This window comes from Trichomycterus rosablanca, chromosome 12 (genome assembly GCF_030014385.1).
Source record: "Trichomycterus rosablanca isolate fTriRos1 chromosome 12, fTriRos1.hap1, whole genome shotgun sequence".
Taxonomy (NCBI): domain Eukaryota; kingdom Metazoa; phylum Chordata; class Actinopteri; order Siluriformes; family Trichomycteridae; genus Trichomycterus; species Trichomycterus rosablanca.
Genome location: NC_085999.1, coordinates 33,562,224 through 33,588,925, shown reverse-complemented (window position 1 = coordinate 33,588,925; position 26,702 = coordinate 33,562,224). Strand labels below are relative to the sequence as shown.

General features: G+C 39.2%; 2 protein-coding genes across 2 annotated transcripts; both read left to right on the top strand.

The window, feature by feature from the left end:
* Nucleotides 1–3,464: 3,464 nt before the first annotated feature.
* Nucleotides 3,465–20,115, top strand: frmpd4 (FERM and PDZ domain containing 4). Its single transcript, XM_063006052.1, has 17 exons — nt 3,465–3,659; nt 7,946–8,041; nt 10,549–10,706; nt 11,439–11,541; nt 11,818–11,863; nt 12,066–12,170; nt 12,796–12,903; nt 13,122–13,253; nt 13,683–13,802; nt 14,519–14,655; nt 14,773–14,899; nt 15,475–15,564; nt 15,695–15,877; nt 16,515–16,638; nt 16,786–17,718; nt 17,989–19,065; nt 19,821–20,115. The coding sequence occupies exons 1-17, from the start codon at nt 3,622–3,624 to the stop codon at nt 19,823–19,825; spliced, it is 3,582 nt and encodes a 1,193-aa protein (XP_062862122.1). The 5' UTR covers nt 3,465–3,621; the 3' UTR covers nt 19,826–20,115.
* A 2,967-nt stretch (nt 20,116–23,082) lies between these two features.
* Nucleotides 23,083–26,322, top strand: tlr7 (toll-like receptor 7). Its single transcript, XM_063005697.1, has one exon. It carries the CDS (start codon nt 23,083–23,085, stop codon nt 26,245–26,247), a length of 3,165 nt encoding a protein of 1,054 aa, XP_062861767.1. The 3' UTR covers nt 26,248–26,322.
* Nucleotides 26,323–26,702: the final 380 nt, after the last annotated feature.

Here is a 26,702-nt window from a genome sequence, read left to right as displayed (position 1 = left end):
ACATGAAATAACCGTGGATAGCAAAAATGAATAAATAAATAAAATAACAAATTATAGCTCAACCACATCAATCCCCATCTCCCACATAAGCCCGGATAACCAAACTGAAACTTTTTTATACATAAGATGCTTGGAACAGCTTAAGGCTCAATAAACAGATGATGGGAAGATTTGTTCAGAGGAATTAAAAACAAGTCAATACAACCTCATGGCCAAAACAGAAGACAGGACTTCCTAAAGAAATGTTCTTTAAGGTCTACTACATGAAGAAAAGTATGTAGACACCTGACCATGGGCTTATTACAAAACCATTGCCATTAATATGAAGTTGAAACCCAACACGCACCTTGCAGCTATAACAGCCTTCACTCTTCTGAGAATACTTTTCACAAGACTTTGGAGTGTTTTGTGTGATTTATATATAAAATAAGTACATAACTATCATCAAATTATGTTATACTATTTTAAGTGGTGAATAATCCATTTTGTTTCCTTGATGATGTGTAGTTTTAGGCTTTTTATGACTTTTACTTTGGAGTAAAAATCTACACGAAAAAGAAAGTATGTATGTTTATGTTTGATGATGGTGCAGTGTGGGTGATGTGTATAGATCAAATCATTCTATATTTACAGGAGCAGTTGGATCTGATGGATGAAGTTTCAATAAAAGTTGGTTCTTGTGGTCGTTTTGTTTTACACAAGGTATGTTGTCTGACAGCAGCTCAAGAGATCTACATTCCTTACATCTTTCTCTATTTAGTGGAGAAAGATCTTGATTCAGTCTGAGTGAAACCTGTACTTCTGTGTTTAACTCACCCACAGGATCTGTGCTGCACCCACACTGTTATCCCATCCTTTACCATTTCAGTCATTTTTATTTTTTTTGTAAACATAATGGTACTTTCTGCTCTTTCTATTTTTGATTGTAGGAATTACTTTTTTTCCAGACTAAACAGACTGCAACAGCTAAGGGTGATTTTCCCCCCATTTTTTGTCATCCCCTCCATCCCTTTCTGTCTCTCTCTGTCCCTCTTTGTCCTTCTGTTACAACAAATCAGAGTGCAGCTGCTGTGCATTGATTCATAAACCACTGAACCGTGATCTTATTTTATTAAGGTCAGTCACTCGTTCACTTTCACTTTTTACCTCAGGCTGAATGACAGCACTCGGTTAATAAATGTTGTTTTTCTTTACCACACAAGCTTGTTCCTCCAGAATGTTATCTGACTAAAATAAAAGGGATAAAAAGTGACACAATTAAAACAAATGGAATACGTTGAGGACAGAAGAGTCTAAGAGAGAACAGAGGAGACCAGACATCCAATTCAGTGATGGAAACCACTGATGAACTTGGAGTCTTCACGATCATACAGTAAGTATTGTGTTCTGTATTTTTATTCTTAATGGGTGTAAATACTATTAGGCACATAAAAGATAGAAATAAGTTTAAAATTTTAAGTAACCCAGAGGGATTCTTTTTTTTTAGCCTGTAGAAGTCAAAAATTGATTTCCCATTTCTATCCATATGCAAGCTAACATCACATGACTTTTGACAGCCCCCACAAAAACCCTGTAATTAGATTTGCAATGAATAGCAACGTAGTTTATACAGAACAAATCAACCGGCTTTCAGTAATTATTTAATGATTAAACCAAAATTCCAGTTAAAACTGACACTCTAGGAAAATGAGCTTTGATACATGCTAGTTAAGTCTATACCAATTAGATCAGACAAATTCAACACAAGTAAATTAGTTAAACAAACAAACTGCCCCAGTAATTACAGGCCCTGAGTTAAATGGATATATTTACATAATTAAACAGTAAAGCATTCAAGTTAAGATTTTGATAGGTTGAACTGAACACATGAATTCTAATATGAATGGTTAGTTTCGACTGCCCTCATTAGGTTGTGCCACAGCAGATCATTCATCCACATATTTGATTTGGCACTGTTTTTATGCTGGGTGGCCTTTTCTGAAACAACCCTAAGTTGATAAAACGTTTTTATTCCTAGAGTCATTAAGCATGCTATGAAAGTCTGATGACCTTCATAAATCAGTCAACAGTTATAAAAAATCTATACCAAACACAGACAAAAATAAAGATCTAACAACAGTTGAGCTGAAATGAAAGAGGACACAAGTGCATTTTGTTATCATGCACAGTGAGGGGAATGGGTAGAGAGGCAAAAACCAACAGGCCAACAAACATGTTTAAAAGGCATGTCAGTAGAAAACCTTTCTCTTATCTAACCACAAAAACACACCTGGATTATACTGTGTTTTAGCTCTGGTGCTTTTGAGCTTTTTTTGGTGGATCTGTTTTTATCTGCTTTAGATTTGCAATGAATGGTTTGCAATATAGAACATTCATTACTAAAAAAAAAAAAACTCATATAAAGCAGAACTGTGACATAAATAAATATTTATTTTGGAATAATACATTTTACATTTCACTTATCTCCCACTGATCTGTCTTTCTGTTTTGAGTCTCTTAGTGGCAAGATGAATGAATCATTTCTCTCTGAACAAATCTAACAGTGAATCAGTAAATCATTGTTTCAGTCACAACTGATTCTCAGGCATGAATCACGTTTGTTTCTTGATCCACACAGTAATTAATGCTGTATGTGCATTAGTCCACACGTGTAAGAAAAGTGCTCAAAAATGTTGACATGGTTTTTAAGGTGTTCAGCAGTGTGGGGTGGTCATCAAATTTTTGGTTTAAAAATTGTCTGAGGGATCGGAAATGAGATTAAATTAGATTCAACTTTGTCATTGTGCAGAGTGCAAGAACAGAGCCAATAAAATGCTGTAGCATCTATAGATAAAGATTATTTACTAATATTACTTATAATGCAGTTAAAGTGCACAAGTGACCATATCAGTAAAATGAGGAGACACAAGTTAAAGGATATTAAACATGAAATCACAGGTGTTTAGCTTTTGCCCTTTACATAGTGAAATTCCTCCAGTTTCCTTGAATCATTCAATGATATTATGCATATTAGAGAAATTTGCAATTCCCTTTCAATCTTTCTTTAAGGATCCATCTTTTTAAACATGTCAATAATTTTCTCACACATTTGTTGACAAACTGGAGATCCTCTGTTCATCTTTGCTTCTCAGAGACTCAGCCTTTTGTGGATACTCCTTTTGTACCAAATCATGATATAGGCATCACCTGTTTGAAATAAAGTGCATGAACTATTTGGATGAGTCGGATCTTTGAAGTGATTCATAAGGGGAACAAGTGGGTAGGGGTACGATCTCTCCATCACTCCCCCTCATTCTGTCCTCCCACGCTCCTTCTGTTCTGCATTCCTTCTTCCTAACCCTGTCATCCTCTGTAAAGGCAAAAATAACACAGCATCCCTCCATCCATCCTTTATTCAACCCTCCATCCATCCTACCACCCACCTCTTACCGTTTCTGTTCTCCCGCATGATGCCGACATGGAGCCGGTGTAGCTCGGGTGTTGCTACCCAAAGCATCGAGAAATGCAGCCGAGGGGTAGTACCAGCGGGCCGGGCAGATTTCTCAGCATCAGCGCGGGGCTTTTGGGTCTCGGATTTCCTCCATTCCTCCGGTTTTGGTGCTCGGCTGAACCGCGGACCTGATGGACGTGTTCAGCTTTAGGATGCCCAAGCTACCAGGGTGAGTGCAGTACAGTCCTGCCGCCGCCGCCATTTTTCAACTTTATAGTCATCAAAAACAGCTTTTAATGGATTTAAGGTCAGAAATAAAAGGATAAAAAGATAAAGAAGCTTGTGGGGAAAACGGAATGAATTCGTGCATCAGTGTATGGCGATTAATTCGTGCTACACGTCCATGTACAGTGGTGATATAACGTTGAAACGTTGGTTCGACCGCTATTTTTGGTTTTAAATCGGTATAAATAAAATAGTTATTATTGTTGTTGTTGTTTTGACTGGATTATAACTCATAGCTTTCATACCTACCTGTTAACTCACCTGTTAAATTAATCTAAATGGCCTGACAGGACTCCACACATCAGTGACTCAACTACCCCACTTCAAAGTGCGTGAGGATCCCACTACGTCATAATCGGTGCTGCTTTTGGTCAGGGGTTCCTCCTAAAAAATTCAAAAGGTTTTATTTTTTGGGCAAACACTGTCATGCACCAGGTACATGAAACACTTTAGGTGAGAAGTTTTAGAATATAATAGAATGCCTTTATTTGTCATATATACATATACAGGTTTACAGTACAACGAAATTCTTTCTTTGCATATCCCAGCTTGTTTTGGAAGCTGGGGTCAAGAGCGCGGGGTCAGCCATCGTACAGCGCCTCTGGAGCAGAGCAGGTTAAGGGCCTTGCTCAAGGGCCCAACAGTGAATGCATGGCAGAGCTGGGATTCGAATTCTCAACCTTTCAGTTGATAGCCCAAAGCTCTACCCACTAGGCTACCACTGTTCCTTTTACATGTGATTCCAATATCCATTTGGCTTTCCTCTGAGTTCTATGGTTTACCCCCACCCCCCAAAAACATACAGAAGGTGGATTTTCCACTTAAATGTTCCCCAAGGTGTTCCCCACAGTGTAAGCAAGAATGACTGGCACATGCCCGGACCAGACTTGATGTTGCAACCAGCTTCAGAACAGTGGTTTCCAACACGAGGGTTGTGACTTTAGTTCATGGGTGCTGCAGAATGGGATAAATCGTACCATATATGCTTCGTTTCTATCCACAATTAGTAGAGATGAAGACCATTACTGATGTACTACTCTATGCTCTAGTTTCAGTATTTTCCTTCACTGAAACCAAAGGGCCAAAACCATTGTGCAGCCAGACCCCTATTCCTCCTTCATCACACTTCACAGTTGACACTGCATTTATCCCTTCAGAGAATGAGTTTCCACTGAAATGTTTACATCACCCCAGCCAACAGGTTGATCTTAGGTTCATGTGCAGCTAATTGGTCATTAAATACTGATCCATCTAACTCCTGATGGACAGTTTCTGTGGTAATAATACCTACAGAGGAAGCTTGAAACTCACTGGTGAATTTTATAGTAGTGGCAGTCCCGTCTTCAGGTCCAAGAGGGCAGATGAAATTAATCCTGTCTAATAACACCAATCACAAGCCTAACTGGCACCAGCAAGCAAAATATGCTAACTCTATTGGTCAAAAATTTATAGTTTGAGAGACTGCAATCCCATGACCATTCCATCCAAAACTTTTTGACAGTTCTGACTGTTGTTGCAACTGGCTGGGTCTTTGCATTCAGTCAGGTAAATAATGAATGGTACATGAGATTATCACTCACAAGAATGTGTTTTCACTGCTTCAGATGTTTGTAACAATGTGCTTTACATCCCATCCAATTGCACTTGGTGTTCTTAGGCTTGTGTGTGGCCACTCTGCCCTGGGAGCACAATTCTTTAAGCTATTTTTTGTGCTGATGTTTCTTATAAAGACAGTTTGAAAATTGGTACTTCGTGCTAAAACTTGGGACAGGTGATTTTTATGCTATGCACTTCAGCGTAGCTTCACTGTTGAGCTGTTGTTGCTCCCAGACATAGTAGTTAAGTAGAGCAACTTAAGCGGACAAGAAAAGCTGTAGAGTCCAATGACATGTTAAAAGTCGCTGAGCTCTTAGGTATGACCCATTGTTCTTTCAAGGTTTGCATCTTATAGCAATTGGGATGGCTAAAATAGCTGAACCCTATATTGGTGGATTCTCTAAATCCATCTGATTATCTCCAAAGACTTTTGGACGTGACTGTTACTAGTGCAGATGAATTTTTATGTAATGTAATGTAATTACCTTGCAGATACAAAGAGCATTAAGGTGAGAACTAGAGTAACAACAATTATACTGGAGAGGTATAAGTATCACTGTCCCACTGTGTGAATTATTTAACCCTGCCATGCCCGAGAGGGCAGCAGAAATTTATCCTGTCCACCAGCCTCAATCACAAGCCTAGCTGGCATCAGTTCTCTTGGCCAAAAATGTATAGTTTGAGTAGATTGGGTATCACACTGAAAAATCAGACCTTGGGTTCAGTCTATGCTTCCAGTCACTGTCTGTGGATTTTGCTACTGGGTAAGCAGTTTAATGGGTAAATTAAAAAAATGCCCTGTGGGTCCTTGGGTGTCACAGCAGTCTATGCGTTATCCCACCACCACTGAGATCTCAAGCTCTTAAGTTTAAATAGTTTGAGTCGCCCAAACAGGTACAGTTCGCCGTGCCTAAAGATGGGCGGTCGACCGAGTTTCATTGCCACTGCACTGACTTATGCTGTCTGGTTGAGGCATCTGTTCTAGCAGTGGGGTATTGGCGGAGTTTATATTGTGTCTCTTTATGGCGCCCTCACTGGCAGGTGAAAAGGTGCAGCCAGTGACTGCATGTCACTTGCATGATTGACTTGAGCTCTCCTCTGCCAGCAAAAGGGTGGTAAAAGCTGGGATTGCAATAGGGGAATTGTCAACAAATAGAAATATGTGTAAAATTGTAAACAGAAAAAAAATCGATCAACCTTTGGGTAGATATAAGACATTTGGTCCCCCATTGCAATAAAATAGCATAATCCGAGTTGTCCAATAACAAGTTACTGCTAAACTGCTGAAATCTGAACAGGTTTAGCCAGACCGCCTCCAGACCACCTCCAGACCAGCTCCACCTTACACAGTAAGGGGCTTAAATGAGGCTCTCACTTCCTGTGTACTTTGGAGTAAACAGTTGGTGTAGTCCTCCGCTGTACTGGTACAGATGGCTTTATGTGTAGGAATGTGTCTCTAGAAGTAAAGGAGTAGCAGACGAGAAGGTGATGCTGGCCATGAATAGTTCAGCAGCACACGTTCATCCACTCAGCACTTCATTTATTCATGACTGCACAGCAGCTTTGGTTTCACTCTGTACTGCACACACACATAATTCCATCATTCCAGCAGCTGATCAGAGAAACCCAGAGGATTAACCATCCCATAATACTCATAGAGCAGCTTTAAAGAAAAATGAATTCAACTTTACTTACGTCTTCTGTAAAGTATGCGCCATTTCAAACGGTGAGTCCTTTCATCTCTATATTTAACATGAAAACAACAGCAGTCACTATAATATTAATATCATACATGCATTTTATTCAAAAACATTAGATTAGATGATGTTATTAATTATAAACTATAAATAAATATCTATAGTTTAAAGAATATTATTTATACTGACTTTTCAACATTGATATAATTTAATATTGTACTTATATAATATATATTTATGTAATTTGTAAACCCTCTCTAAGCTATTAAAATTAAGATTAAAAGTTTAATAATAAAAAAAAATTATTGTTATAAATTTGACTATTGATTATTATAATATTAATACTATTTATATTTATTTATTTATACTATATAACACGTTTTCACTCCCTTTAAATGGTATTTCTTATTCTAAAGGTTTTACTAATTCATTTATGTTATATATATATATATATATATATATATATATATATATATATATATATATATATATATATATATATATAATAATCAAATGTAATGTAATTAAATGTAATGTAATTATTTCATTTTCATCGTCCGCTTCTTGCTCAGGGTCCCAGGGGGTCCAGTTTCACCGGGAAACACTAATCACCAGTCCAGCGCATGGCTTCGGCCACCAAAACCACACGCTTTTTTGTAAATATGATAATAAAATAAGTAATAATATAGATAGATAGATAGATAGATAGATAGATAGATAGATAGATAGATAGATAGATAGATAGATAGATAGATAGACAGATAGATAGATAGATAGATAGATAGATAGATAGATAGATAGATAGATAGATAGATAGATAGAAACTACAAATCATTGTACGTTCACTCAGTTCTTCATTGATCACGCACATCCCTTCTGCCAGCCCTGGAATTTAAACCCTTAGCCTTTTACTTACTAACCACTTTTTCCTTTTCAGCCACAGGACCAAATCCTCCGGCGGATGGACATCTTCACCTCACAGGTCTGTACACGGATGGGACACAGTGTCCAGTGATCAGAACTGCTTTATTGAGTGAGTAGAACTTGTGAAAATCAAAACAGACTGTTTGAAATGAACAATGATGTATTGAGCATGTGTTTCTATTTACCTATCACTTATGTTGGGCAGTACAGTGGCGCTGCAGGCAGTTACTGTCCATGTAGCAGCATGTTTTATTTTAATATTCGTATGGTATATTTATTTCTCAGTATTTTACGTTTGGCAAATTAACAGTAATCATGTATTAAATATGAAGATTGTGTGTCCTTTAGAGACTTTGAAGAAGGAAAAATAAACAACAACTTGAAGTTTGGATTTTGCATAATGCTGTATACATAGCATATGCAGTGTGCTGGTGAAGTTTGTAGACTGTGGTGTGGATTAGGAGGATAAAGTCAGGAGAAGATGTTTAGTTTAGAAAAATTGATGGCATTCAGTCTGGTGTTATTGCTCTGTGTTTAGCTGCAGGAGCTTTTATGACCTTCTCACATTCTCTCCTTTTATTGCTCCTTGATTTTATTTATTTTGTTAAAATTTTTAGATCAGGTTTTTTTCATTCTATGCTGCTGAGATGGTAGTCATGCAATTCCTAGTGCAATGAAGACCCGTAATCTGTTTTGGGTGTGAAGGACAGTGCGTGGGTGAGGGCTGATCTAAATTACAGTCTTTAAAACGAAACCTTCCGCTGCTTCAGTGCCACAGAGTCACAAAACATCAAGCTAAGTTACTACCAACCACTTCTTCACTTCATCACATATCAGAAGAAGAACAAAACAGAGGTTCTAAACGCTTAAAAAATGCTCATTAAATGTGGATTTTACACAAAGCAAAGAATCATTTTCCTTGACACTGTTTACACATGCATTCCAGAATTTCAGTGATTGATACAGCTGTTTATTCTGTGACCAAGTGATTGGAAAACAAAGTTCTCAAGGCATGGCCTCCTCATACCTCATTAATGATTATGATTGACTACAGCTGTTAACAAGGTCAGCCACTGCATCAAAAATGCAACCTGAAACTATATTACACAAAAAGAAATCCATACTTCTCTGGACACAAGCTCATGTCAGATGGACCAAAAGACAGTGGAAGCATGTGGTGTGGTCAGATGAGTTTTGTCATTAGTGAAAGGTGCAAAAACCAACATCCGTTTTGGTATGTGGGTGCATCAGTGCCCACCGCATGGGTTCCATTGACCTGTAGGCGAATATACAGGAATTTTAGAGATTTTAGTTCCCAAAGCATTAAAAAGTCCCATTAATAGAAATGGTGATGGAACACAGTGCTAAACATTTCTCTGTCCCAACTTTAAGTGTGTTGCAGGCATAAAATTCTAAATGTGTCTTAAACACATATGTTCAGTTGAAATCATTTTATTTTAATTTTTACCAGTTAAATAATGATTCAACAAAATTAACAAATCAAAGATTCAACCAAAAAACAGTAATAATATATAATAATGTCACTCATACCTATTCTTTCATGTTCATGGTGTAATAACAAGTGCAATATGTAATTTATTTACAATAAGTGCAATAACCTAATATATTTTTGCATATTTCTAATGTATATATTATTTTTTAGATATAAAAAATAGTAAATAACTACACACTATGTGTGCAATATTTTTTACTTAGTTGTATTTCTTTCTGTTTTTCCTGTCTTCATACTGCTGTAACAAGTTAATTTCCCTAAGGGGATCAATAAAGTCTTATCTTATCTTATCTTATCTTATCTTATTCTTCTTTTTAGTGCATTGTACAAAAAATCCCAACTTTTATAGAAATAGAGTTTGTACTGTGTATAGGGCAGCAGAGCAAGCTTGCTAAAACTGACTTAGACAGCTTGACAACCAGGAGTCTAAATAAACTTTAATGTACAAAGCCAACACAGCAAGTCGATGCAAAATGAGGACTTACAATGACTGATAATTGTTGAAATAGATGACAGAAAGATTGAAATGCAGTTGAACTTTGTTTCAAACATGTTCACGAAGATTCTAGGAAGTGGACATGTGATTTTAGAAACTGTACCCCCCTCGCTCCCTCCTCTGAAAGAGTAATTGTAGGTCTTTAGTTTAGAGCGCCAGATGTGTCAGGAGACATGCTGATCTGAACACTGTCGACGCTATAATTACTGAACAGTTTCAAGAGAAGGGCTGCAAATGCAGAGAAATAAAAGATGAATGTTTAATTCTTCTAAATTTTCAAGCCATGTGATCCTGTGATCCAAAGATCAATAAATCATGAAGGAAAAAGCATTAGCACCTCAACTGCTCCCCATACACACCCTACCCAAAAACCATGAAGCCTTTCATCAGTGTAGGGATGTTCAGTGGTATAAAGCACAGGGAGTGAACCGTATACTGGATTTAGTTGCTGTGCAATATGATGTTTCAATCTCTGTATGTTAAGGTTATTAAATACATAAATACAAACCCAATTTCTATAAAAGTTGAGACATTTTGTAAAATACAATAAAAAGAAGATTCTGTAATTTGTTAATTCTCTTAAATCTTTATTTTTTCTCTTTCTCAGTCAAGTTACTCAATGCAGTTCTCTAGAGGATGTTCGGCTGGGGCTTGAGGGTGATAAATTGGCACCTCGGAAAGTGGAGATGAGACGGGACCCAATTTTGGGCTTCGGCTTTGTAGCGGGAAGTGAAAAACCTGTTGTGGTTCGTTCAGTAACTCCAGGTGAATAAAACTTCACTGCATAAAATACACTTTTTATGTAAAAAAAAACAAAAAAAACCTTCAGTTTGTTATCATAAAACGTTTTGTGTCACTTTTATTTATTTTTTACATTTTCCTCCGAATTTCTCCCAGTGTACTTGTTGCCAGTTCCCCTGTTAAAATTCTCATAGTGCTTGTACCACCTCACGCTGGCCTAGTAGAGCTGAGACACAGCCCTGCCAACAAATGCGCACCTTTTTACCTGCCAGTGGTGGAGTGTTACCGAGAGCCGTACTGTGTACGGAGAGACATGCTATGAACTCCACAAATACTCCACCACTAGAACAGATGCCCCGATCAGACAGCAGAGGTCGTAGTTGTGCAGTGCAATTAACGCGGGTGACTGTCCTCCCTCAGGCATGGCCAACTGTACCTGCTTGAAAGGCCAAAACTATTTAAACCTGGGGGGTCCAGATCTCAGCAGTGGTTGGATAGCACAATAGGCCGCTGTGCCACAGCTTATTGTTTGTCTTTAAAACCTATATTTTTTCATACAAGAAGTCAGAGATTTTTTTTATTTTGTTTTGTTTATTGCTACCATTAACTACAGATAATTAGCTAGCTAGCTTTCTTAATGATTTCTTCTGGTACTTTACTTTCTTCTAATGATCTGAATGTCAGATATGATTGGATTATAGCAGCGCAGCTTGATTAAAGATGTGACAGTAAATTTTTGTTTGTTTTTGTTAACAGGAGGTCCGTCTGAGGGGAAATTGACTCCCGGAGATGAAATCATTATGATAAACGATGAAGCGGTCAGCAGTGCTTCCAGAGAACGAGTGATCGATCTGGTCAGGTGATTCACAACATTTAAATTCAGTGCTATATGTACAAAGGGGAGAAAGGCCAGTGCGAACTGTGGTCACAATATACACTATAAATGGAGCTGCAAGGAATGTTTATTGTACTAAGACTGTAGCTAATGGTGCATATTGCGCCATATTCAATTTGTGAAAATAAATCATAGACCGTTACTATTTAGTGAAGATCATAGAGGATGAGGTCTGAAGGAGTCCAGCAGTGGTGCTTAATTACATTTTTTGACACTAATTCAGTTATTTTTTGCTTTTAGAAACTGTAAGGAGACCATTGTGTTGACGGTTGTCCAGCCCTACCCTGTAAGCATTTCACTTCACGTCACAACAGCCAGCTCTGTGCCTCACTTTCAGTTTTCTTTTAAATAAGGATCTTAATGTTTTATGATGTTTTGATTAATAATCATTCACTGTGACAAATCTGCAATAATGGAAGCAGTCTGAAGGGGGTAAATACTTTTTCACACCACTGTCTACCTTATTTCTGTTCCTTCATTTTCTCTAGTCACCCAAGTCAGCCTTCATGAGTGCTGCCAAAAAGGCGAAGCTGAAATCAAACCCGGTGAAAGTGAGATTTGCTGAAGAGGTCATAGTTAATGGCCAACTTCCTGTAAGTACAGAAAGAAAAATAATTAGTAATGAATATTTATTCTACTGCTGAGCCAAAATATTAGGACCCCCCCTTTCCAAAAATGTCTATAGCTGCTCCTAATCTTCAGTGCTGGTGCATGTGAGGGTGAGAAATCTATAAGATGTTGCTGGTGGTAGTTCCTCATAGTTCATATGTTGAATGCAGTAGATCTGATCAGCACAAATACCTGACAGATTGGTATGTCCAGATGACTGGGTGCATCAAACCCCTCTGTGCCAGTCAAAGTGCCCTAACTCCTGTCCACTGTCCAATGCACCTACAATGTACACACAGGAATCAGAACTGGTCATTAGGGAAGGTCGACAGATCTGGTGAATCATGTAGGACTATTCAGCTCAGAAACTACAGAAGTGCTCCCAATGTTTTGGCTGACTGGCATATAAATATTCAGCGGCCACATAATTGGGATCAGTGTATTAATGTCCCTCAGATCACATTGTCATGGACTAAAGTGTAGAGTGTATACAGTGTACAAACTGATTGAAGTATTACGTAAATAAGCAGGTATACAGGTGTTTCTAATGAAGTGGCAAGTGAATGTACACAGACAGGAACATGTTTATGATTATTGTTTTATTTTTAGGAGTCAGTGAAGGATAATTCTCTTCTCTTCATGCCAAATGTGCTGAAAGTTTATCTGGAAAATGGACAGACAAAATCCTTCAAGTTTGACTCAAGCACCTCCGTTAAGGTTCCTCCATACTCCACTCCTCTATGCTCCAGTCCTTCACATTTCTCCAGACCCCACTTCTCCACTCCTTCATGCTCCACTTCTTTACTCTTCACTCCTCTCATTTTCTTACTCATCTGCTTTTCATAATTTTACAACTTTTAAATAAGAAAGAGTGTTTTTTACATTTACCTGAATACTTTATCTCCAAAGGATTTAATCTGTTTGTGATTTAAAAGGATGTGCTGCTGACCCTGCAAGAGAAATTATCTATCAAAAGCATTGAGCATTTTTCACTGATGTTGGAACAGACTATGGAAAACTCCAGCACCAGGCTAATGCTGCTACATGAGCAGGAGATGCTAACTCAGGTAGATTTGTATGTTTATTCCAGACATACATAGAACGTAGAATCCACATTTCAGTTTTTTTGGGTTTTTAGAATCCACATTTGGAATCCACATTTTGGGTAGAATGCAACATTATTGTGGGTTTTTGGTCAAGAATGTTGGTTTTCTGGTGTCAACATAACTTTATAGTTCAGTCCACATATTTTGATACATTTAAGGACTTCAGCTTAATTTTGAGCCTCGATTTATTATTGGATTTGCTGGAATGCTAAACTTATGCAACCTAGTGGTGACTGAATGTTTGTTTTCATAATTAGTGTGATTGCTGTAGGTCATTATTTTGTACTGGGAAATGTGTGTCCCAATAATTTGGTCACAGATAAAAACAAAAACAAGTACATGCTTGTATGTAAAGTTGTATAAATCTGAGCTCGTACTTTTTGGTTCCAGGTTACTCAGAGACCAGGATTGCACAAGATGAAATGTTTCTTCCGTGTTGCTTTTGTTCCGCGAGATCCGGTGGACCTGCTCCATCATGACCCCATGACTTTTGAGTATCTCTATGTACAGGTAGCTGGAATGTTCCCAAATCCTACATTATGATCCACAGTTTGGAAGCCAGTAGTCTTTTGTAAGGTTTTTACAATGGGAATAATTTAATAGGCTAAGCCAACATTAACTACACCACAAGCTAGTATAAATGAAGCTTTACAAAAAAAAGTCTGGACACCACTGATTTAAAGGAATAGTCTTTGGGATATAAAGCTGTAAGCTGTAAAAAATCGAAGCTAAGGTGGGCAGAAGTCTAAATGGACATATCTGAGAACAGAACACCAACTTTTAAACACTGTCTAGTGCCCGGCTCACTCTGCCTCCGAGGTTCTGTTTCAGCTCCATTTTTGAAATGCTTCTGAATTAGCTGCCAGCATCCATTTGCATACATCTGCTCCCTGACACTATAAATAATAAAACTTACAACAAGCCTAGCGGTTACACATGCCACCAAACGGCATGACATCACCAGTCTCTCTCACTTAATGGCACTTTCTAGTCACTGTATAAAGCATCAACATCTCTCACCACAGAGGTCTCAGTCATCATGAAATCAGTTACTTAGTTCATCATTGACCCACCTGGTCTAATGCAACACAGCCTGTTTATGCAGCCTTATTATTTATATTTGAGCTGAGCAGTAGTATGCTTGGGTGATAATGATGATATTAAATGACAGAGAAATGTGGTTGGTCTATGTAAGCAAACACTATCTCCTCTGTCTGCATTTTTAGAGCTGTAAGGACGTGGTTCAGGAGCGTTTCGGCTCTGAACTGAAATACGATGTGGCTCTACGTCTGGCCGCTCTCCAGATGTACATCCTCACCATCAGCACCAAAAAAACCCAGAAAGTCTCACTGAAATACATTGAGTAGGTCATCAAACACTGGATTATCTGATTATAAATCCATCAAATCACCTAGGAACTGTTGGTGTGTGTACACACATTTACAGACATAGACTGATTTATTTCTTTGATTTATTTCAGGAAAGAGTGGGGATTGGCCCTCTTTGTTCCTCCAGCAGTTCTGACCAGCATGAAAGAGAAAAACATCAAGAAGGCTATCGCACACATTCTGAAAACCAACCAGAGCCTGGTTGCTCCTGGAAAAAAGGTACATACATAAATATAATAATTGCTCATATATTTAGGCATCGCCACCATGAATCTGTCAGCATACCAGACTTTGCACAATTTTACAACCACTGCCTTTCCTGACACAAAACCCTAAGTATCTGGGCCTGGTACCAGCACTGAACACGCACTAGGCTGTTTCCATGTAGACGCCTGACCAACCAATAGCACTGCTGAGATTCGAACCCCAGATCCCTGGCTTTCAGTGGTAGTGGGCTTGTGTACCTTACCACTGTGCCACACGAGTTGCCAGTAATCATGATAATAACAAATAACAAAATACTTCCATCAAATATTTGTTTATTTTTCTTAATTAGAGAATCAAAGAGAAGCAATGTGAGGATGATAGTAGGAAGAGGTTTACATTTCTTTATAAAAAGAATCATAAGAATGGTTTGTTTCTGAATAATCAGTGCAGTTAAGCTGTGAGATGTTCTTCATTTAATAATTAAACCAACCTAAGTGGGTTGTGCCCCCCCCCCCCTCATTTTCATAATTTTAATAATAAATAATAACCAGATTATTATTAGTAGTATAAACTCTTATTTTTTGCAGTTGACGGCATTGCAGGCTAAAGTTCACTACCTGAAGTACCTGAGTGACCTAAGGCTGTACGGAGGGAGAGTCTTTAAATCCACACTGCTTGTGAGTTTGTGATGTTACATTTTATGATTAGGTGGAGAATTAGCAGTTAGCTGAGTTCTTTTGATAGTTCATCATAACATTTTTTTAAAGCCGTTGATATTGAGGAGTTGATGGTGTGTCTTGTCCTTAGCAAGCAGAGAAACACACAGAGGTGACTCTGTTAGTGGGGCCTCGGCATGGAATCAGCCATGTGATCAACCCTAAAACCAACATGTTGGCTCTGCTGGCCGACTTCAGCCACGTCAACCGGATCGAGATGTATACGGAAGACCAGTGGAATGTCAGAGTGGAGCTCCATGTGCTGGATGTGAAGGTGGAATGAGTGGATGGATGGATGGATGGATGGATGGATTTCACTGGTTGTTTGGTTTAACAAGGGATCTATAGGAGGGTTTTCAGAGGGGTGGATGGGTGGTTATATAGATGAATAGTACAGCAGCTAAATAAACCAGCTAAATAAGTTAACGCTTCATAAGTGGGATGTGACAGTGCAGCAGATAGCTACTGAAGGGGTGTTTAAATGAATTTAGGTGTCTTGATCAAAGTGGTCACACGAGAAATGGAATTGCTAAGACCAATAAAAAGAAAGGATGCATGCCAGAGGTGATGGTGATGCTGAGATGGATAAAATAGGTGGTACAGGAATTTGGCAAGATGGGTAAATTTAAAGAAGTTATTCGAAGACCAAAGGATGGCTGAATGATGGGGTGTTTTATTCAGGTAGATGACAGAATAAGTGGAGGTGCCTTTAGGAAAGTGAGGAACATTGCTTAAAAATGCAAGATGAAAGTTAGGTTTGAGGTCAATGTCTTTGGTGAGAAGTTGAAGCAGATGGATCCATATAAATGTTTTCTAAGGATTATAAGTTTATTGCATGGATAGGTGTTCGAGTTAATATGAGTAGCAGTTTATATTTTTCTGCATTTACATTGTGTTTGATGTTTCCTCAGCCCATCACTCTCATAATGGAGTCCAGTGATGCCATGAACTTGGCGTGTCTGACAGCAGGTTACTACCGGTTGCTGGTGGATTCACGCCGCTCAATCTTCAACATGGCTAATAACAGTAGTGCAGGTAACAGATGAATAGATAGATAGATGGATTATAGTGCTTGGATTAAAGGATTAAAGGGATTATGAATGGTTTGGGTCTTTTATGATCAGCATATAAAGTTCCACTCTTCTAGATTTTAATGCCTGCGCCACTTTTGTTTTCTCTTAGGCCATGATTCTAAAGAAAAGCACCACATTCCGGCGATTGAGTGGAACTGTTGTTCACATAGTAGATGGGAAGATCACTGTAGCAGGCTTTTGGAGCCAGACTCTGCCCAAAAGTATATCACAGAGCTCCAGCAAGCACAGCAGCCAAGCAGGAGCATGTGTATGCCACCCCATACCCAATGTCAGTCCTTTAGGAGTAAAGCTCACGATTCACCCAGAACCAGTGCTAAGGTGTCTTTTATATTTGGAGACCTTCAACTGGACAGTGTAAATCCTCAGAATTTGGGTTACCAGAGGTTGATGGAGGACATTCCAGAGGTTCTGGATGATCATAGGTCATATTACAGGCATCAGGGTAGTTATAAACCTTTGGAAACTTGTTTGGATGTGGACGGCTTTCAGTATGAGAGTCACATGGTGTATGGGGACAGTAAAATCTTCGGTCCGATTGATGGAATTGAGGAGCCATTGCTGCATGACATCTGCTATGCTGAAACCGCAGACGATGCAGAAGATGAAGATGATATCAGCTGTGAAGATGACATGTCAGTGATGGCCATGATGGATTCAAGAGAGAGGGCCATGTCACTGCTTTCACTTTCAGAATCGAGTGACGATATCATCGACCTGACTTCCCTTCCTCCTCCACCGGAGGGAAATGACGAAGAGGACAACAACGTTGTTTTGCAGTCGCTAAACTTAGCCATAGCTGCTCCGCCTCCAGGATTCAGAGACAGCTCAGATGAAGAAGGAGAGCAAACAAGAAAAAAGACTAACTCGGACATCCCGGTGTCTCTTATTGACTCTGTCCCAATACATGTGGAAAGAAGGACAGAGGAAGGCTTGGACAGTTCCGTTGTTTCCACATTGCAAGCCCTGGAAGCTTTAGCAGCCTCTGAAGAACAGTTGCACCCACAATCAGAGAATAGTTCAGGTTCTTACTCTATTGTAACATTTATTCATTGAGACTGACGTCATACAGCCACTGATTATTTGTTCCATGTTTTCCTACATTTTATATGTTTTGAACACTTTTATTTTTAGGTTCAATGTTCTGTTTCTTCTTCTAAATCATTTGTGTTCATTTGTTTCCATGGTCCATCTCTCCATTGGTTGGTTTTGTAGACCACATTTTCGTACAAATAAACATGTTTCAAAAATGAAGTGTGATTAGCTAAAATGTTTGTCTTTCTTTGACACACAGGTGTAGGAATATCTCGGTCCTATAGTCCAGAGTCTGCTTCAGATTCCGGCAATGAAACAAATTCCTCTGAAATGACTGAGAGCTCTGAGCTAGCAGCAGCACAAAAAAACCCAGAGAATTTGCTGAAAATGTTTGTAGCCACAGCTGAAGGTTATCAGACACACGATGCAGAAAAAACGGAATTCCGTTCAACCGATAACGTGATGGCCATGCCTGGAAACCAGAAGGAAGAACTGAGGTCCGGGATTCTGCCTTCTTTTCAGATTCGCCGTTCAGATCATCTGGACATGGAGCCTGAAACCACGGAGACCAAATCTCTATCTGATTACTTAAAAAAAATGCATGTGAATTCTATGATTAGTGGCAGGCATGGCAAAGTGGATGACGGAGACTGCAGACTAAGAACTGGGGGCAAAATAGAAGAAGCCCATCAGATGAAAACAGTCGGCACTCATGTAGACAACAGTCTCAAGCGATACAACGCCAGTGCAAGAGAACATCTTCACTCGAGTCCTTTGGACCTTGAAAGGATGCCCTTTCTGTCCCAAGACACCTCACCTAGAAGCAAGTTGGATTCTGGTCATTCTAACTCCACTAATCAGAGAGGACCATTGATGGATTTGACTTCTTGCTCTGCTACAGATGAAGAGTACTTAATTGAGCAAGTCAGACAGAACCAGCAAACCAGGGCACCTTTATCCGATAAGGAAGTGACACGGTTGTATGAATACCATTTGCCTAAGAGGATGTCCTCACTTCAGAGCGAAGGAATTCATTCCTTGCAGAGTTCCCAGTGCTCATCCATTGATGCTGGATGCAGTACAGGAAGCAGCAGTTGCGTCACACCCATGGACTCACCACTCTGCACTACAGATAATATCAATTCCATCTCTGAATCTTCTTTAAGAGGTCTGGGATACACAAATTCAGATGACAAAGGCTACAGTCAAGGCCAACACGGTAAACTCATCCATCAGTTCGCAGATTCCTCGTTTTTACGGAAACACCATGCTGGGACAGATCCTGGTGCAGCACATGAAGGATGCCAAAGGATGACCAAGATGAGAGAAACTACAGGTATTTTCCAGCAAATTTTAATTCACAAATGCTTGCATGTAGCAGTACTGTTATATTTATAATACAGGGAATGGGAAACAACTGGGGAAAATGCAGAAGACCCTCAACAAAAACTCACTGTGCTCCTGGAAAATTACGATCCAGCAAAGCCCTACTGATTTACCCAATGTTCACACTAGTAGTGACTTATTTGCTGTGGTCTTGAGACAGGGCATTTCTCAAATTAAGTTTACCAAACATCTAGAGTGCTGGCCTGCTAAGGTTTTTGGTGCTTCCTTAGATACAATACCTTGAGCCCACTTAAAAAAGCCTGATTTTTACCTTTTAAAACATTGTATTTACCCACCAGGACACCTGCACTCGGCAAAAAACAGACTAAACTAATTGTTTGACAGCCTTTACCACTCAACTGGTGCATGTTTTTTTATATGCTTTTTGTCTATTGGTTACCAATACATAACTTTACTCCTGTATATAGTTTAGCTTTTTTGCATTATTAACAGTCGCTCATCCTAAAAAAGAAGTAATTTCTAGTGGCTGTTGCATTTTGTTACTGACGGTGTAAACACTGGGTTACATCAGAAATACACAAAGAGCTTGTTAAATGCATAAATCTGCTGGAAGGCACCTCTTCAAGAGCAGAACTGTATCTAGGATCAGGACTGTTTGGCAGCTAACTTCAAGGTCACTAGAAATCAGAAGTTTGAGCATTATAATTTGATAACATGTTTTTGTTTGTTGTGTTTTCTCCGCAGTTTAGCACATTGAGTGTGAAGCTGAAACAGAGTGTGTACCATTTTCCTTCAGCACCTCTAGTGTAGTCTTGTGTGTCAAATCCAGAGGTTGTAGGAGGCTTTCCCCTTCCCCTTAGAACAACATGTGTTTGCCTCAGAAAGGCACTGATGGAACTTCCAGTAAACTTTTATAGAAACTTGTTGGCTTGTTTTTTGGGATTTTCTTTTTATGGCTCAGGTAGCTTTGGACCTTGACAAGAACCAAATCAGAAGTCCATGGGCAATTCAACCACACTAAGACAACTTTACTGGTTCTGACTTTTGCACTAGAAATAAAGATGCCTGATTTATCTGGTTGGTTTGTTAACACTTATAAGCGAGCTGCTAGCAGGATTCAGAAAACATGCTGATCTCCACAACTTGCAGAAAGAAAATGTGTGTTCGCCAACATCCCTGGTGCCAACCAACAGTTGTTGCCAAACAGCTTGGTCATTTCTGTAAAGTTCTAGAGTTGGCAGCATTAACAAAGGAAAAGAAAAGCATCTCCAAGCAGTTCTTGGCATCTCGGTGGATTGTTAAGTGTAAGCACAAGCTGTGATAATGTTAATTAAACCATGACTCTTTAAAAATGTACTTCAATTCCATTTTGCCACAAGAAATGGAACTGAAGTTGGTTTGATGTTCATGATACACCTTAAAGCGCTAGTCTCGCTGGGGCTGAATGTCATCTTGTGACGAGAATACAAATCTGGAAAAAGCTAACTTCTGTGTTGTATTTGTCCATGTGATTGGTGAGAAGCTTCAGTGAAGCTTCAACAAACCAATATTGGATCAGATTCTGATTTATGATAGACCTGTTTTAGTAGTTCCTGAATGGAGTCTGATCAACCAGACATATTTTTAACTTTAGACCTATACACAATTATTTTTACATCTGGGAACTTCAAGTTGTTTAGAAATGGTTTTAAGCGGCGTATCTCATTTGAAAATCCGCACACTGCTCAATGACTTTCCTTACAAGTGTATAAAAACTTTTGAAAACTGTATCTCCAGATTCGTACTTTTTTCCAAGATCAAGTTTGGTCCTGCAAGACTTGTAAAGTGCCAACAAGCATTGATGTATAAGTTAGCACAATGCTGGAAAGATGCCAATCTCTGTCTGACTGGCAGAAAAGAGAAGAACAATTTGCAGCACAAGAACAGAAAACAAAAGCAAGAAAATGATGTCAGCCATGACTGATGACCTCCCTGCTGTGACTCTCTTGGCTGTCGAATGGACAACCAAAGCAGTTCTGCATTTAAATGTGATTGTGTTTTGAAGTCATCATGACGTCATTGTTTAAAAACATTTGGATGAAGGAGTGTACAGCTACTATAAAGCCATACTTAAGAGTTATTACATCTGAACACCGGGTCCGGAATGGTGATTGGTGTAATCTGGTAAATCTGACCAATGTGAAGTGCTTTAATATTTCATGCTCATGTAGATATTTCTGTACAATGTAAAGAAGATGAATTATATGATACACCAAATTTATAAACCAGTAAAAATAAGGAATGACTCTTGCTAGATGCTTCTGTGGTTAGAAACATTACATTTGCCACATATGCTTTGTTATTTATAAACAAAAGCTGTGACCACACAGTAGTAAAACAAGATCTATGTTTTTAAACATGACTGTAAAATTATTTGCATACAGATCAGAGGTTTTATGAGTAACTTAAAGTCTATTGTGGTTTATTTATATTATAAAGCTAATTATATATTAAAGTGTTTGTGTTGCTACAATTATTACTCTTATTATGATGTGGGTCTCCTTATTAGTGTGGAGTTTTTTTGCCCTGGTTGGGGCATCTGACCTGGTCATTTCACAACTTTCATCATGTTCTTATAATAATGATTTAAATGTTGGTTGTTGGCTTTCTGGTGGCGCTGTGGACTACCACACTGGCACACCACTGAAGAGTGTTTAAGCTTGTGAGTTTGAATCTCAGCAGAGTCACTGACCTGGCTGGTCATTCACACAAACACAAGTCCCATGTTTGAAGAAGGGAGGGTCGGATATGAGATCTGCAGGACTAGTCTGGGTGCCTGCATCAGTTGGGGAGTGGAGGAGTCACAATGTGCTTAACATGAAAACATGTTGTAGGGGCGTGTGGTGATCCGACTCTCCTTGATTAGATCGAGGATTGTGCAAGCAGCAGCGGATTCACAATTAGAAAGTGGAAATGACTAGGTTGGGGAGTGACTAAGGGGGTATCCAAAGAAATGTTGGACGTTTTTGGTTAATCACTGTAAATCTGATGATTCACTTGATCTAAAAACAACAAATCTATATGAATATAATCAATGTGAAATATGTTGTAATCTTTTAAACAAATTTTATTGAAAAAATCAGTATCTGTGAACAGACATTTTGAACAAGAGTTTCCACTTTAACTTTTATTTATGGGGAAATCAGAAGAGGGCAGGCCAGGGTACATAAAAATCTATTTTTACCTTTACTGCAGTTAAAATGTACATACGTATGTAAATATAAGTAAATTTATAAGCAGAAATAAAACCCAAACTGCCGACCTACGCTGAGAAGAAAAAAATTGTTTTGGATGTGCAGGTGTACTAAAAAAACCTGAATTTGACTCTTTTTGTGTGTTTCGATGTAATTTGTCTGAGTTACGCTGCTAAAATGAGGAAGTTCCTCCAGTTAAATATAAACACTCTCACTCTCGCATGCATGCGTTTATCTTCTCATGAGCAAAAAAAGAGAGACTAACCTGCACAAATAACCTCATCAATGAGTGCTCGAACTCGGGGCTCTCACTGCACCATCAGTAGCCCTTCAGGATTTGAAGTCCATACAGATTTCAGTAGAACTGATGGCTGAGCGTAATACACAGGTGAGTCCAGACATCTTTATTTCTATTTTGACTTCAACCAACTTAGAACATATGCTCGAAAATGTCACTGTGACAAGTATATGGTATTGTTTGGTATTGCTTGTTTTAGAACGGTTGTGCATGTGAGGGTCAGGGATGTACAAAACCTTTTTCGAAAAAGTCACGAGTCTGTGATTTGTTAATTTTCTAGAATCTTTATTTAACTGATAAGTACAAAACATTTCCAATATGGGATGTTTTTCTTCTCTGAATAAATTTGGGTTTGATATTTTACTGATATTAAGCTAATTAAATTAAACAAAGTCATTATTACCATCTATTTTCTAACTGTCTTTTTGTTTCCAGTTTGTCATTACACATTAAATAATGCAGTTTTTTCTTAAAGATGACAGGATGGACCTTTGCCATTCTTGGCCTTTTTTGTCCATGTGTGTGGTTGGCGACTGAATGGTACCCTAAAAGTCTGCAATGTGACGTCATCAAAATCAGCAACGACACTGAGGTCAAAGTGGACTGCTCCAGCAGAGGCTTAACCCAGATTCCTCTCGGAATTCCTTCCAACACCACAAACCTGACTCTAACCATCAACCACATTCCTCACATTAACAGTACCTCTTTTCAGGGTCTTGACAGCATTATTGAGATTGACATGCGATGCAACTGTGTGCCCATCAAGATTGGCCCAAAGGACCATGTCTGTAGGCACAGTGTTAAAGTCGATAATGGCACCTTTTGGCATCTTAAAACTCTCAAGTCTCTTTACCTGGATGGGAACCAACTCTCGAGCATCCCTCATGGACTACCTCCGAACGTTGTGCTGCTTAGCCTGGAGGTCAACAGCATTTTTTCAATTTTGAAGGAAAACCTCACAGAGCTCACCAGTATTGAGTTTCTGTACCTTGGCCAGAATTGTTACTTCAGGAACCCTTGTAACAGGTCGTATTTTATTGAAGAGGATGCTTTCCTCCAGCTTGAGAAAATAACCCTGCTGTCGCTCAAGTCAAACAATTTGTCTTACGTGCCACGCAAACTACCATCAAGTCTCAAGGAGCTCTACCTGTACAACAACAACATACAGAAAGTAACTGCAAATGATTTTCAAAACTTAACCGAGCTGGAGATCTTGGATTTGAGTGGGAACTGCCCACGCTGTTATAATGCACCCTTTCCATGCACTCCATGCCCTGATAATGCACCCCTTCAGATTCAGGCAACCTCCTTCCTCGATTTGACAAAACTGAAAATCCTGCGACTTCATAGCAACTCTCTCACAACTGTCCAAGAAAAATGGTTTCAGGGCTGCAAAGATCTTCAAGTACTAGACCTCTCTAGCAATTTTCTGGCAAAAGAGATAACACACACTTTATTTCCTCGCTCGCTAAGTAACCTGGAAGAACTAGATCTCTCTTTTAATTATGAGCTTCAAAAGTATCCTTCATCCCTCAACCTGTCTGGGTCTTTCTCTTCACTGACGTCTCTGAAGATCTTACGAATCAGAGGATTTGTGTTCCAGGAACTCAAACGACAAGATATTCAGCCCTTAACTGCACTAAAGAAGCTTGAAATGATTGACCTTGGTACAAACTTTATTAAGATCACTGACTTGAGCATCCTTACAGAGCTAAAAAGTTTCCGTATCATTAACTTATCAGACAACAAGATTTCTTCTCCGTCAGAGACTGAGCATGCAGCTGCACTGGCAATGGCACGTGGCTCTGTCAAACAGGACTATACTTCCCCAATGTCACGAGGAGCTCAGTACCAAAGTGGAGAAGTGAGAGAGATTCACTATTTTAGATATGATGAATATGCCCGCAGCTGCAAGAGTAAAGATAAGGAACTTGGGACTTTAAGCCCTTTTAACACACAGTGTAGCTCCTTTGGGAAAACACTGGATATTAGCAGGAACAACATATTTTTTTTGCATTCAAGATTCCTTAACCTCGCTGAGCTCCGGTGTCTAAATCTATCAGGAAATGCCATGAGCCAGGCTCTAAACGGTACAGAATTTTATCATCTCAAGAGTCTGCAGTACCTCGACTTCTCCCGCAATCGACTCGATCTGATGTTCTCTACTGCGTTTCAAGAACTGACTAACCTAGTTGTTCTGGATATCAGTCATAACAACCATTACTTTGAAGCCGAGGGCTTAACTCACATGCTAAATTTCACCAAGAACCTAAACAAACTCACCACGTTAATAATGAACCACAATCAAATATCCACATCCACCAACACAGAGATGGAGAGCTACTCGCTGGAACATTTGGAGTTTAGGGGCAATCGTCTTGACATGCTGTGGAGAGATGGGGACACAAGATATGTCAACTACTTCAAGAAACTAATGGCCTTAAAGTCCCTTGACATTTCGCACAACAACCTGAACTTTATTCCCATCCAGGTTTTCCAAGGTCTGCCGGAATCCCTCACAGAGCTGAACATTACCAACAACAAATTAAAGTCATTTCCTTGGAAGGGGCTTGGTTTTCTTCATCAGCTGAAGGTCTTAGACCTTAGTGGTAACCAACTTACAACTGTGCCCGCAATGCTGTCCAACTTTTCAAAATCGATTGAGACACTGGTTCTGCACAAGAATCAAATATCTAGTCTAAGCCCTGGTTTTCTTCAAAGCGCATTCAGCCTGAAAAAGCTGGATTTGAGTTACAATCAAATAAAGTATATTGAAGAGTCAAGCTTCCCAGAAAATGTCATAGACAAGCTGGAGGTCCTGTATTTAAACAACAACAGGTTTGTTTGCTCTTGCAATGCTACGTGGTTTGTCCGTTGGCTCAACCACACATCAGTGAACATTCCACGGCTAGCTACTGACGTCAGTTGTACCTCACCAGCCTCTCAGCGAGGCCAAAGTGTGGTTAATCTAAACCTTCTTGCTTGCCAGCACAACTATTTGTCTATAATTCTCAGCATTCTGAGCACCTCCATTATCCTGTGTGTTCTTACCTTGTCCATCTCCAGTCATCTCTTCCTTTGGGACGTGTGGTATATCTACCACTTCTGCATGGCTAAAATAAAAGGTTATCGTCGCCTTCTCTCAGAGAGCACAGCCTACGACGCCTTTGTAGTGTACGACAAGACAGACAGAGCAGTGAGTGAATGGGTTATGCAAGAGCTGCGTGTTCATCTGGAAGATCAAGGAGAACGAAGGCTTCATCTCTGCCTGGAAGATCGTGACTGGGTTCCTGGTTGTCCCCTGATTGAGAACCTTTCTCAAAGTATTCAGCTCAGCAAGCGTACCATCTTCATCCTGACCAGTCGCTATATCCGGAGCGGCCACTTCAAGACCGCATTCTACCTAGCCCACCAACGGCTCATGGATGAGAAGGATGACGTAATTATCCTGATTGTCCTTGAGAGGTTTTCCTCCAGTCAGTCCAAGTACTTGAGACTCCGAAAGAGGCTCTACAAAAGGTCAGTACTGGAATGGCCAAGGAATCCTCAAGCGCAGCAGTATTTCTGGTTTCGGCTTAGGAGCGTTATGGCCACTGAGAGCCAGCAGAACTATAATAAGCTCTTCCAGGAAACCCTTTGAGGAAACCCAGTTAGCAGCTGCATCCACTAACAAAACCTCACCAGATTATTTTAATGCTGAAACCAGTTTACAGTGATTTCTGATGGTGTGTTTTTGACTACTTACATTCCAAAATTCTTTTTGTCTGTTTAGAATATTGTTTATCGAAAAAAATAAATATATATGCTTATTATTTTATCCATCATAATTGGAAATAAATGTGTTTTAACCAGAAAGTCCAGTATTCACACCATGTAACTTTTTGCAGACTGTATTGTGTTGTGGATTTGATTTTGAATGGGTATAATTACCATTTTTACCTTCAATATACACCAGATTACCCAAAATGATGAAGTGAAAACTTCTTTACAGAATAAAAAAAAATCTAAACTGTTTGGTGTCCCAAACTGTGCTCAGGTGCATCATGTTTGCTTTAATGTACACAAATGCTTGCCATTTAATCTGACAGGTCTTCA

What these genes read in the sequence shown, in the direction of transcription:
- frmpd4 (XM_063006052.1), top strand. Translation starts at nt 3,622, where the DNA reads ATGGACGTGTTCAGCTTTAGGATGCCCAAGCTACCAGG. An exon ending in AGGATGCCCAAGCTACCAGG is followed by an intron (nt 3,660 to 7,945) that starts GTGAGTGCAGTA and finishes TTTCCTTTTCAG; the next exon opens with CCACAGGACCAAATCCTCCG. An exon ending in CGAGTGATCGATCTGGTCAG is followed by an intron (nt 11,542 to 11,817) that starts GTGATTCACAAC and finishes TTTTGCTTTTAG; the next exon opens with AAACTGTAAGGAGACCATTG.
- tlr7 (XM_063005697.1), top strand. Translation starts at nt 23,083, where the DNA reads ATGACAGGATGGACCTTTGCCATTCTTGGCCTTTTTTGTCCATGTGTG.